Consider the following 12,770-nt stretch of genomic DNA (forward strand, 5'->3'; position numbering starts at 1 on the left):
AGAATATTCAAAAATGTTTAATTTAAATATCAGTTGTTTTTTATCTAACAAACATTAAATCTAAAAAAAAATCGGGATAACGGGTTAGTTTCTCGTGAGCACGAGAAACTAACCCGTTATCCCGATTATTTTAGTTTAGTTTTGAGAAAGTTACCGGTGCGCCAAGGAGGAAGTGGAGCACACGGGAGACAACCATTTCATTGCAGACTGTTATGTTTACGTGGGGAAATGACAGTGCATACATTATTTGAGATATCTCGAACTCAGACTTAATTTTAAGGACATTTCAGCCAGGGGTGTAGAGCTATTTGTTTAAGCACCAGATTGTCAAATCAGGAGAGTCTTTAAACCAGTCTGCTTTGATCTAAAGGCCGCTCCACGCCCACCTGAGACCAAAGAACGCGTACCGAAGGCGTCCCGACTTTTACGTCAGCTACGTCGCCTGCGTCGGCTACGATGGAGTGATGGAGTGATGGATGCGTGTTGCAGAGCTGCAGCTGATCTCTTTACATAAGAGACGCTTTAATTCACTTTCTGCCTCTAATCCCCCCCTGCCCCCCCCTCACTGACAGGAGGTTAATCCTCACAGGATTTCAGGCTGAAAAATCTGCACAAAAACATCAAGTTTATGAAATCTGTGGTTTAATATAAATTACAAGTGAATCAGGACAGATCTTATTTAATGAAAGCTCCGTCAGACCAGAGAGAGGGGAGATATATTTATAATTGTTTATAAATTGTTTTTTTTTAACTGATATTGTATTAGTTTGCCTTCATGACACACCACCTCTTACTCCATGACTATAACACATTGATTAAAGCCCCTCACTCACTTTATTTATTATATAATGCATATTTTTTATTTTTTATTATTAGTTTAAAAAATGTATTTCTAATATTTATTTGTGTACCTTCAGTTGCCCTGACAACCTGCTCTGGACACACCCCTCACCATTTCTACATTACTGGACAAATATAGATTACAGTAGCTTAAAGCCCCCCCCCCCTCTCTGTGATCACACACACACACACACACTCTCACACACACACGGGAGGAGCTCTGGAGCTCTCAGTCTGAATCTGGATGTTTTCCTGACGCAGCGTCACAGAAACTGAACATTTGATTTCTCTCTGATCGAGTTGTTATTTATTATTAATTATTTAATCCTCTTTCTTCTTCCTCTCTGGATGTGAAGATGATGGAGCCCGGCGACACCAAGAGTCTGCAGCGGAGTGACAGCGAAGGTGTGTGTGTGTGTGTGTGTGTGTGTGTGTGTGAACATCCATCTGATTGCATCTCTCTATTCATCTCCATCTCATATTCCATGTACTTGTATACAGACTGTTCTGGCACTATCTCTATTGTATTTGTATTTTCTTGCACATCTCAAAACATTCTCTTCACTATTTGATCTGTTCTCTGTTCTATGTTCTCTGTTCTATGTTCTGTATATTCATGTTGCTCTGCTGGAGGACTCATTGATATATCTGCTCTGTAGCTGCTGAGCACGTGGTGAGAGAGACTTGAGTGTTTCAGGGTCTCTTTGAGTCTCTCCAGTCTGCTGAACTCTTTAAAGAACTCCTTCAGTGTCTGAGGCTAATTACCTTAACGAGGACGCTTCACCTCCTCCATTCAGAGAGGAGGAGGAGGAGGAGGAGGAGGGGGGGGGGTACTGCTGTGTTTAGTTTCAACGGGTTCCTTGTTCTCTAAAGAGGACTAAAGACATCCTGAAACATCTTCACGGTTCATCACCTCTCTTAAAGGGCCAGTGTGACGTTTTCAGCAGGAGAGGACTCTTTAAAGTAGAGACACTACATACTGATATACACCTGAACATCAGCAGGAGAGGACTCTTTAAAGTAGAGACACTACATACTGATATACACCTGAACATCAGCAGGAGAGGACTCTTTAAAGTAGAGACACTACATACTGATATACACCTGAACATCAGCAGGAGAGGACTCTTTAAAGTAGAGACACTACATACTGATATACACCTGAACATCAGCAGGAGAGGACTCTTTAAAGTAGAGACACTACATACTGATATACACCTGAACATCAGCAGGAGAGGACTCTTTAAAGTAGAGACACTACATACTGATATACACCTGAACATCAGCAGGAGAGGACTCTTTAAAGTAGAGACACTACATACTGATATACACCTGAACATCAGCAGGAGAGGACTCTTTAAAGTAGAGACACTACATACTGATATACACCTGAACATCAGCAGGAGAGGACTCTTTAAAGTAGAGACACTACATACTGATATACACCTGAACATCAGCAGGAGAGGACTCTTTAAAGTAGAGACACTACATACTGATATACACCTGAACATCAGCAGGAGAGGACTCTTTAAAGTAGAGACACTATATAATATGTGTTCTCCTGCAGAAAGTGGGCGGGGCCTTGAGGTTCTTCCGGTTCCCCGACGGCCCGTCATCACCAACATCACCTGCGACTCCTTCAACATCAGCTGGGAGATGGAGGGGGGGGGCAACGTCACTCACTACTTCATCGACCTGAACAAGAAGGAGGAACCCAAGGAGAACCACTTCAAACACAAGGTGAGGGACACGAGGAGAACCACTCGTTACTTTAAAGGTGTCCTATCATGCAAAAGTCACTTCCTGAAGTCTTCTCTACATCACCGTGTGTCCCCCGTGTGTCCCCGGTGTGTCCCCCGTGTGTCCCCGGTGTGTCCCCGGTGTGTCCCGGTGTGTCCCCGGTGTGTCCCCGGTGTGTCCCCGGTGTGTCCCGGTGTGTCCCCGGTGTGTCAGGAGACTCACAAAGTGTCAGGAAACAAACCCCTCTCTCTTTTCCTCCGTACCCACATCTCTAAAAACGGGGGAACAACGGAGCTGATCCAGATTTGCTGCGTCATGACAACATTACTAAAATGTGGGCGGGCTTTACACCCACGGGCCAATCAGAAACGTTGCTGTCAGAAACAATGAGACGTGTTCTGGAAGTAATATGGTCTGTGTTTACATTAGCATGCTAACACTCAGAGCTAACCTGTGCTGGAGAGAGTCTGTGTGAAGAAGCAGGAAATCAAAATATTGTTCAAATATAGCATAAAAGGTGAGCTTTAATTCTTTGTTTATGTTTTGGTTCCCCAGGACGTTCCTATGAAGTTGGTAGCCCGTGCTATGTGGCTTTGATCCTGGATAAAGTGTTTAAGTCATGGATGTTTAAAGTTTAACTTCTTCATATTTGTCTAATATTAAAGTTCACTTTTCATTCAGGAAGTATGACGCTGCGCTGTCAGTACGCTTGTCCATGTTTGTGATTGGTCAAATGTTGCTAGCCCCGCCCCTTTCATGTGAACGTGCACTCAGCCGGACAGAGAAACCCTGGTTGCTGTCGAATAGTCCATTTAGCTTAGGAACCTTCCTAACGGAGTGAAATGACCCGGAAGTCCCTCAGTGGCAGCCATGATAAGAGCCGTTCTAATTCTCTAAATGAAAGGAAAGGAGGTTTCAAACTTCCTTTATAACCTCCTTTAGCTTAGGAACCACTGGACCTCCCTAACCGAGAGGAGAGGAGAATATGCTGCCCCACAATGCCTTGCGGCCGCGGCATTTGCCGTCACACAACAGTCGGCCGTTCACGGAAACAACCGATTATGAACGAGAAATGATATCATGAAAGTTACGGTGCTTATTAAGCATTTTAAAACGTATGTGGTAAGTTGCCAAAGTGCTTTGTTTTGAACGTTCATCAGTATTATAATCAAAAAGAGAAATATGAACGTTAGTTTTTACTGAAATGATCAAATAAAGTCAACATTTCACAGTCTTTACTGAGCTGTGTGGGGTTTGTTCAACTTTTAAAAGATGTTTGAATGGTGATATACACAGTGATAGATGTTAAGGACTAACGTTTATAATAAATACATTTGTATTGATTTGAAGATCTTTTCATACAATCATACGTATTGGGATCATTTGTATTAATGTGGACCGGAGGGAGAGGGTGACGAGCATAAGTGTCACTTTCCTTTTTTATTTCAATTCCAACTTTGGTCATGAAGAATATGTTTCTCTGTTGTCCCCGTTCATAAAGCATAACAGCATCAGAGCACGGTGCAGAGTCTCTAGATGAGTTTACAGTAGTCCCTCGTTCTTATTAAACATCCATGTTGTAGTCCGCTGTATAGAAAACTGTAGTTTCCATAGTTTCCCCACAGCAGCAGAGGCACATTTATGACCTCCGCTGGCGCATCATAAACACGTCGGATAGTGGAAGTGCAGTCGATTCTCTAAAGTACCGCAGTCTCTTCTCCTAAGTCCTTTTGAATTCTCCTATCCACTATCCCTTAACCCCGTGACCTTTCACTCAGAGGTCAAGGAATAGACGATAGGGTTAGAACTTAGGAGCTGTTTTTTTGGAGTATTCGACCGCAACCCCTGGCTTGAGTTACCGAGTTGATAACCAGCGTCGTAGCACCGCTTAGCGAGAGCGCGTTTGTTTTGAGTTAGGTAAGATAACTCAGAGAGACCCAGGGCATGAACCACTTCCTCCTTCTTTCATTCTTTGTTTTTGTTTATGTTCTGTTCTCCAGGACGTCCCCACTAAGCTGGTGGCGCGGGCGGTTCCTCTGCCGATGACGGTGCGCGGCCACTGGTTCCTGAGCCCCCGCACGCAGTACAGCGTGTCGGTGCAGACGGCCAGCAAGCAGCCGGACGGAGAGTACAGCGTCTCCATCTGGAGCGAGAGCAGCCACTTCTGCACCGCAGGTCCCTGAACGCACCTCCGGGTCCCTGAACACATCACACCACCCTGTCCCTGAACGCACCTCTGGGTCCCTGAACACATCACACCCCTGGGTCCCTGAACACATCACACCCCTGGGTCCCTGAACACATCACACCCCTGGGTCCCTGAACACATCACACCCCTGGGTCCCTGAACACATCACACCCCTGGGTCCCTGAACACATCACACCCCTGGGTCCCTGAACACATCACACCCCTGGGTCCCTGAACACATCACACCCCTGGGTCCCTGAACACATCACACATTAATTTAATTCAGTTTGATTTATCTTAATTTATTTAAATTACTCTTTACCTCTTTACTCATTCTTCCTCTCCTCTTCATCATTCTTCCTCTCCTCTTCATCACTCTTCCTCTCCTCAGTTCCTCTTCATTCGTCCCCTCCTCTTCATCACAGATTACTCCTCAGTTCCTATAGGCGCGTTCACACCAAAAAGAGCCGTAACTAAATGAGTTCATGAACCTTTTCACCCTCTTTCCCGTCCCGGCTAGAGAGCAGGGACTTTCGTGGGAGAAAAAGGTTCCTCTTTCTGATTGGCTGGGAGGAATGCAAACCACGCCCCGTAAAACTCCCAAAAAGTTTTGTGAAGCCGCCATTTTATTATCCTCGCATTAGCATTATTAGCATTAGCATTAGCCCAGCGCACCAATGGAGAGAGACTAACTTACCCTCCAGATACACCGGAAGAAATCCAAAATCAATGAATATGGTTGAACTCAGAAGTTTTAATAGATGGAAAACCACTTTTATGGGAAAGTCTCCTGAGACATGAATGATTTACTAGATAGCTCGGGTCGTTTCATTTCATATCAGTGTTTTCTCTGTATGTACGGTCAGATGTGTTCCTTCACTTTAACCAGCTGCTTTCAGCTATTCCAACTAACTGGAAACGTACATTAAAAAAAGATGGAAACTGACAACATGTCTGTGCACCTCATACAAGAAGTCAGACATGGCTATCAACAATGAAAATAAATAAAATCATGTATAATCACAGAGCAAGGGCCTCGCTGCTTTTCCTCATGCGGTCTGTTCTCTCTGGGAAGAAGAATTTAATATTCTGATACCCTGGAAACAATGTTTTAGAACCATAAACAAAATAACACTTCATTCCTGTTCAAGAATCTTCCAACTGAAGATCTTTTACAAGATTATCGCTAAAAAAAACAACTCAACACTTTTAATATCGAACCACTTTGTAGATTCTGTGAGGAGGAAGAGGAAGGCCAGATGCATTTATCTTCTTTTTATCCATACGTTGCAAAACTGGCTTAAGACACTTTATATTGATTTTGCATTTACTCCCTTTGGTCTTTTGTTTGGGCTTTTGGATGAGGACAGTACACCGTTCATAAATACAATTATTCTTCTGGCAAAAATACTTATTTTTAAAACTCAATCAAGGACAAATCTGAATTTAAGGTGGACCTATCATGCTATATTTGAATAATATAGTGTAGGGCCATACCTATATAAGGCATATTTATACTTTTTTTTTTTCAAAATACCAAACAGGTCATGCATTTTAGCCATGCCTCATTTCGCTCAATTTGACAATTTTTAGCTCTGTTTTAGCAAGGGCAGATTCAGTGAGAACAGCACCACCTACAGGCCTGGCATATGTACTACAGCGTCTCCAGCGCTTTCGAACGGCAATGGCCGTGGTTGTCTCCTCCTGATTGGTGGAGTTGGCCCAATAGCCGTAGCGCCACCGTCCTGACGTCAGGACAGTGTTCAAATCTGGATCAGTTTTTATCAGATCCGTTGCAGCCCCTTTTTTAGAGATTTGGGTATGGAGGAAAATAGAGAGGGTTGTGTTTTCTGACACTTGGTGAGTTCCCTGGAACACCGGGGACACATATTCATGTAGAAAAGACGTACACAAGTGCATTTTGCATGATAGGTCCCCTTTAAAGGTGTGTGAAAAGTAGATTAAAAACACAATTTATTTTGGAAAGGATAATTGCCACAAAGAATCAAAGGGTGGGTCAACACACCATGAAATGGGAAACAATCAGCTCTAGCGAAGAGTGGGATAAAAAGGAATAATAAATGCTTTTGATGATATTGGATATTGTCCATGTTTTGTGTCTGTAGCCTGTACAATAAAAAAAAGGAAAAAAAAGACTAACTTATGGCAACACAAAAGAAAACATGGGAGCGGTGGAGATGAGGAGGTGCCGGTGTTCTGGGCCAACAGGTCCACGGAGGACGCCATCGCCACAGCTCTCCACTCTACCCTGTCTCATCTGGAGAGAAGTGGGAGCTACGCACGGATGCTCTTCGTGGACTTCAGCTCGGCATTTAATACCATCCTCCCCGACAGACTGGTGACCAAGCTATCAGTCCTGGGAGTATCCCATTCCTTGTGCCTATGGATTAAGGACTTCCTGACTGATCGCCCCCAGAGGGTGAGGATAGGCCCCCACACCTCCACGTCCCTCAGTCTCAGCACCGGGGCACCACAGGGCTGCGTGCTGAGCCCCCTACTATACGCCCTCTACACCCACGATCTCGCAGCAACTCTATCATAAAGTTTGCTGATGATACCACCGTGGTGGGCTGCATCTCCGGGGGTGACGGGACCGCGTACCAGGACGAGGTGGAGCAACTGTTAGTGTTGTGCAAAGTAAACAACCTGCAGCTGAACAAGCTGAAAACCCAGGAGACGATCATTGACTTTAGGAGGAAGAAGACCGACATGCAGCCCCTGTACATTTATGGAGGCTGTGTGGAGAGAGTGTCAGTGTTCAAATTCCTGGGCGTTCACCTGGCGGAGGACCTGTCCTGGAGGACCAACACCACGGAGGACCTGTCCTGGAGGACCAACACCACGGCGACCGACAAGAAGGCACAGCAGAGACTCTACTTCCACCTCAGACAGGACCTGCTTGTGTCCTTTTACCGCTGCGCCGTGGAGAGCATCCTCACCTACTGCATCTGTGGTTCCTCAGCTGCACAGCCGCAGAGAGGGGTGCGCTCCAAAGGGTCGTCAACTCGGCCCAGAAGATCATCGGGTGCCCTCTCCCCTCCCTGGAGGTACTGTACAGCTCTCGTTGCCTTAAGAAGGCAGTCAAGACCCTCAAGGACCCACAGCACCCGGGTAACGAGCACTTTGTACGGCTGCGCTCAGGCAGGCGCTTCCGTACCATGTCTTCAGACAAACAGACTCAAGTTTAGTTTCTTTCCCAGGGCCGTATGTGCACTAAACGCTGCTAATATTTAAGTTATCATGTCTTCTGTGCAATATGAGGGGAATCGTACAATTTATATTGTCTTGTTGTTTTTATATTGTCTTGTTGTTGCGCGTTGGCACCTTGAGTTCACATTGTAATGTCGTTGTACAATGACAAATTAAAGATCTTATCTTATCTTCTGGCGATGTACTCGGAAGGCTTCAGTAGAAGCTGCTGGGAGTCCTTCCCCAACTCCGGGGACTTCGGGTGGCAGTATAATAATAATAATAATAATTCATTTATTTTATATAGGCGCCTTTCAAGGCTCTCAAGGTCGCCGTACAAATACATAAAAAACAAGATGCACAAGCATAAGAAACATAAACAAGACAATGCAGTATATAAATCAATCAAATAACCAAATAAATAAGATTTTCAACTGCATAATTACTCTGTAGCTATGTCAGATTGACAATAAAGAACCTTGAACAGAGGATGTGTGTGTATACGCCGTGAAGTGGTTTGCGGCCTGCCAGTAAACCCAAAGCAGAAGAAGAAGTGACGTCAGCGGCTTCATTTGCCTAATCCTCCCTCAGGGACTCATTGCGGTGTGAACGCGATCTGAACTTAGTTCATGAGAACTAAAGAGTTCATGAGAACTAAAGAGTTCTCGAGAACTAAAGAGTTCTCATGAACTAAAGAGTTCTCATGAACTAAAGAGTTCATGAGAACTAAGACTAAAGAGTTCTCATGAACTCTTTAGTTCATGAGAACTCTTTAGTTCATGAGAACTCTTTAGTTCATGAGAACTAAAGAGTTCATGAGAACTCTTTAGTTCTCGAGAACTCTTTAGTTCTCATGAACTCTTTAGTTCTCGAGAACTCTTTAGTTCTCATGAACTCTTTAGTTCTCATGAACTAAAGAGTTCTCATGAACTAAAGAGTTCATGGGTTAGGGTTAGGGTTAGAACTCTAGGGTTAGAACTCTTTAGTTCATGAGAACTAAAGAGTTCTCATGAACTAAAGAGTTCTCATGAACTCTTTAGTTCTCATGAAAGAACTCTTTAGTTCATGAGAACTAAAGAGTTCTCATGAACCTTTGTGGGAAAAGTACTGCGGTGTGAAAGCGCCTTATGATACTCGTCCTCTCCTCTTCATCACTCTTCCTCTCCTCTTCATCACAGATTACTCCTCAGTGCATCTGAAGCAGCTCCTGCAGAAAGCCGAGCTCACCTCCGGCCGCCTGCTGCCCTTCAGCGTGTTCTACAGGAACCAGACGGAGGAGTACTTCCAGCAGGACAGGTGGAGCAGAGCCTTTATCAGGCTTTCATTATTGTTTTATTTACTTTGTTATTTTTGATCAAAGTCAACTTTATTGTCAATTAGATGAAAATAAGGAGCCCCTCCCCACGCCCCTCTGAGAGACATTTGGTTACAAAGAACTCAATGGTGCTCTAGGAGGAGATTCAGGTGATAAGGGGGGGGGGGGGGGGGGTTACCTTGGTGCTGATTGGCTAATGGTTACACAAGACAAAACATCATTATGACATCAAGTGGTCAAAATCTGATCAGCTCATTTTCAGACAGGTTTTTATAGAAATGGATCAAAAAGAGAGAGAATCTTTGTTCCTGAAACTTTCAGAGTCTCTTTACACAGAGGGGACACATGTTGATGAAGAAGAGACATGAAGAAGAGGGGACACATGTTGATGTAGAAGAGACATGAAGAAGAGGGGACACATGTTGATGAAGAAGAGACATGAAGAAGAGGGGACACATGTTGATGAAGAAGAGACATGAAGAAGAGGGGACACATGGTGATGAAGAAGAGACATGAAGAAGAGGGGACACATGTTGATGAAGAAGAGACATGAAGAAGAGGGGACACATGGTGATGAAGAAGAGACATGAAGAAGAGGGGACACATGTTGATGAAGAAGAGACATGAAGAAGAGGGGACACATGGTGATGAAGAAGAGACATGAAGAAGAGGGGACACATGTTGATGAAGAAGAGACATGAAGAAGAGGGGACACATGGTGATGAAGAAGAGACATGAAGAAGAGGGGACACATGTTGATGTAGAAGAGACATGAAGAAGAGGGGACACATGTTGATGAAGAAGAGACATGAAGAAGAGGGGACACATGGTGATGAAGAAGAGACATGAAGAAGAGGGGACACATGGTGATGAAGAAGAGACATGAAGAAGAGGGGACACATGTTGATGAAGAAGAGACATGAAGAAGAGGGGACACATGTTGATGAAGAAGAGACATGAAGAAGAGGGGACACATGTTGATGAAGAAGAGACATGAAGAAGAGGGGACACATGTTGATGAAGAAGAGACATGAAGAAGAGGGGATACATGTTGATGAAGAAGAGACATGAAGAAGAGGGGACACATGTTGATGAAGAAGAGACATGAGGAAGAGGGGACACATGTTGATGAAGAACAGACATGAGGAAGAGGGGACACATGTTGATGTAGAAGAGACATGAAGAAGAGGGGACACATGTTGATGAAGAAGAGACATGAAGAAGAGGGGACACATGTTGATGTAGAAGAGACATGAAGAAGAGGGGACACATGTTGATGTAGAAGAGACATGAAGAAGAGGGGACACATGTTGATGTAGAAGAGACATGAAGAAGAGGGGACACATGTTGATGAAGAAGAGACATGTAGAAGAGGGGACACATGTTGATGTAGAAGAGACATGAAGAAGAGGGGACACATGTTGATGTAGAAGAGACATGAAGAAGAGGGGACACATGTTGATGTAGAAGAGACATGAAGAAGAGGGGACACATGTTGATGAAGAAGAGACATGAAGAAGAGGGGACACATGTTGATGTAGAAGAGACATGAAGAAGAGGGGACACATGTTGATGTAGAAGAGACATGAAGAAGAGCATTTTGCATGATATGTGACCTTTAATGTTAACCCTCTGTTCCCCCCCGCAGCCCATCGTTCCGCTCCAGAGACGCTCAGTGCCGCCGCATGCTGCCCTCCGTTAAAGACCACAGCGGCAGCCACGGGTCCCCCATCAGCGGGAAGCTGGAGGGGCTTTTCTTCAGCTGCAACACTGAGTTCAACACCGGGAAGCCCCCCCACGACTCTCCGTACGGACCCTACCGCTTCCAGGTACTCTGATCTTGTACTTTAGTCAAAACTAACCCAGACACACAGACTCCCTTCAGTGGACCCTGAAGGCACCCTCCCTTCAGTGGACCCTGAAGGCACCCTCCCTTCAGTGGACCCTGAAGGCACCATGTTTTTGGTTAAATGGAATTTTTCTTTTGGATTTTGCATTATTACATGAATTCATGCAAATAAATATGTGTACTTTGGAGATTCCTACTGGATTTGAGATTAAGAGATGAGATGAAGTCGTAATTTATGAAAAGACTTGTCAGGGTTTCGGACTCCTGCAGTAAATATCATAAACACATTAAAGTAGATCTTTCTGCACAGGTCCCAGCAGAAACCCTCTTCAACCAGAACACCAACGTGTACTTTGGGGATTTCTACTGCATGTACACGTCGTACCACTACGTGGTCCTGGTCCTGGCCCCCAGAGGCTCCTCCGGGGACTCGTTCTGCCGCGCCCGGCTGCCGGAGCTGGACCCGGAGAGCAACGTGTTCCTGCGGCGCGGCGCGGCGGCCGACGGCTCGCTGAGCTTCCTCCACGCGCAGGACCTGATCCTGGAGCTGATCTACACCGAGGCCGTGGACCTGGACCTGGGGACGGTCGCTCCGATCGCAGGGCAGCAGCTCCTGGGTCAGAGCACCCTCAACGCCAAGAAGGACCCCAGCTGCAAGCTCTGCAACATCAGCGTGGGCCGCTAGCTCCACGCTAACACCATGCTAACAGCTAACGAGATGGTAGCTAACGTGCTTCGAACTAATATCACTAACTCGATGTTGAACGACGTTAGCTTGATGCTAACAATGCTAGATCAGGTTTGAATCCACTTTGCTTTCTTTAACTGGTGCCTCACGTACAGACAGATACATGTTAAAAGCAAGTAGTGTCAAATCAAGAAACATTATTATAGAAGATATTTGATTTCATATTAAAGATCTATGGAGTTCTTTAAGACGTTTCAAAACGATCCAAAGAATATGCAAAGATGAAGTGTTCACAGAATATTACATTACAGTAAAGTATTATTATAGAATCATACAAACATATTTACGCAGACAACACCAGCTAGCTCGATGCTAACAGCTGACATGGAGAGACTGACTATCTTAGTGCTAACAATGATAGCATCTAGTATCAGTTTGACTAAAAACTAAACTCTCTTGTTGTTGATGTCTCCTTTGTAATATTCCAGTTTTTGCATAAAAGGAATTTTTGCAAAGAAAATGTAAGAAAAGTTTAAAATAAAAGCGAGAATTAAATCATCACCCTGTGTTTCTGGGGGGGGGGGGGAAGTATTCAGAGCGTGTACTTGAGTCAAAGTATAAGTACTCAGAGCGTGTACTTGAGTCAAAGTACAGTATAAGTACTCAGAGCGTGTACTTGAGTCAAAGTATAAGTACTCAGAGCGTGTACTTGAGTCAAAGTATAAGTACTCAGAGCGTGTACTTGAGTCAAAGTATAAGTACTCAGAGCGTGTACTTGAGTCAAAGTATAAGTACTCACAGCGTGTACTTGAGTCAAAGTAGAAGTACTCAGAGCGTGTACTTGAGTAAAAGTAGAAGTACTCAGATCTTGTTCTTGAGTAAAAGTAGAAGTACTCAGATCTTGTACTTGAGTAAAAGTAGAAGTACTCAGATATTGTAC

The 12,770-nt window shown here is 44.5% G+C and overlaps 1 protein-coding gene across 1 annotated transcript; it reads left to right on the plus strand.

The window, feature by feature from the left end:
* Positions 1-1,129: 1,129 nt before the first annotated feature.
* Positions 1,130-12,370, plus strand: LOC117469447 (phytanoyl-CoA hydroxylase-interacting protein-like). The gene is made up of 6 exons (XM_034113858.1): positions 1,130-1,245; positions 2,408-2,580; positions 4,581-4,755; positions 9,157-9,274; positions 10,942-11,122; positions 11,453-12,370. Exons 1-6 carry the CDS (start codon positions 1,197-1,199, stop codon positions 11,825-11,827), a joined length of 1,071 nt encoding a protein of 356 aa, XP_033969749.1. The 5' UTR covers positions 1,130-1,196; the 3' UTR covers positions 11,828-12,370.
* Positions 12,371-12,770: the final 400 nt, after the last annotated feature.

The sequence above is a fragment of the Trematomus bernacchii genome, unplaced genomic scaffold, assembly GCF_902827165.1.
Source record: "Trematomus bernacchii unplaced genomic scaffold, fTreBer1.1, whole genome shotgun sequence".
Taxonomy (NCBI): domain Eukaryota; kingdom Metazoa; phylum Chordata; class Actinopteri; order Perciformes; family Nototheniidae; genus Trematomus; species Trematomus bernacchii.

Bases quoted from the DNA above. Each gene is read 5' to 3' on its own strand.
- LOC117469447 (XM_034113858.1), top strand. From the start codon at position 1,197: ATGATGGAGCCCGGCGACACCAAGAGTCTGCAGCGGAGTGACAGCGAA. The intron at 9,275-10,941 runs GTGGAGCAGAGC...TCCCCCCCGCAG, and splicing joins GAGTACTTCCAGCAGGACAG to CCCATCGTTCCGCTCCAGAG. The intron at 11,123-11,452 runs GTACTCTGATCT...CTTTCTGCACAG, and splicing joins ACGGACCCTACCGCTTCCAG to GTCCCAGCAGAAACCCTCTT.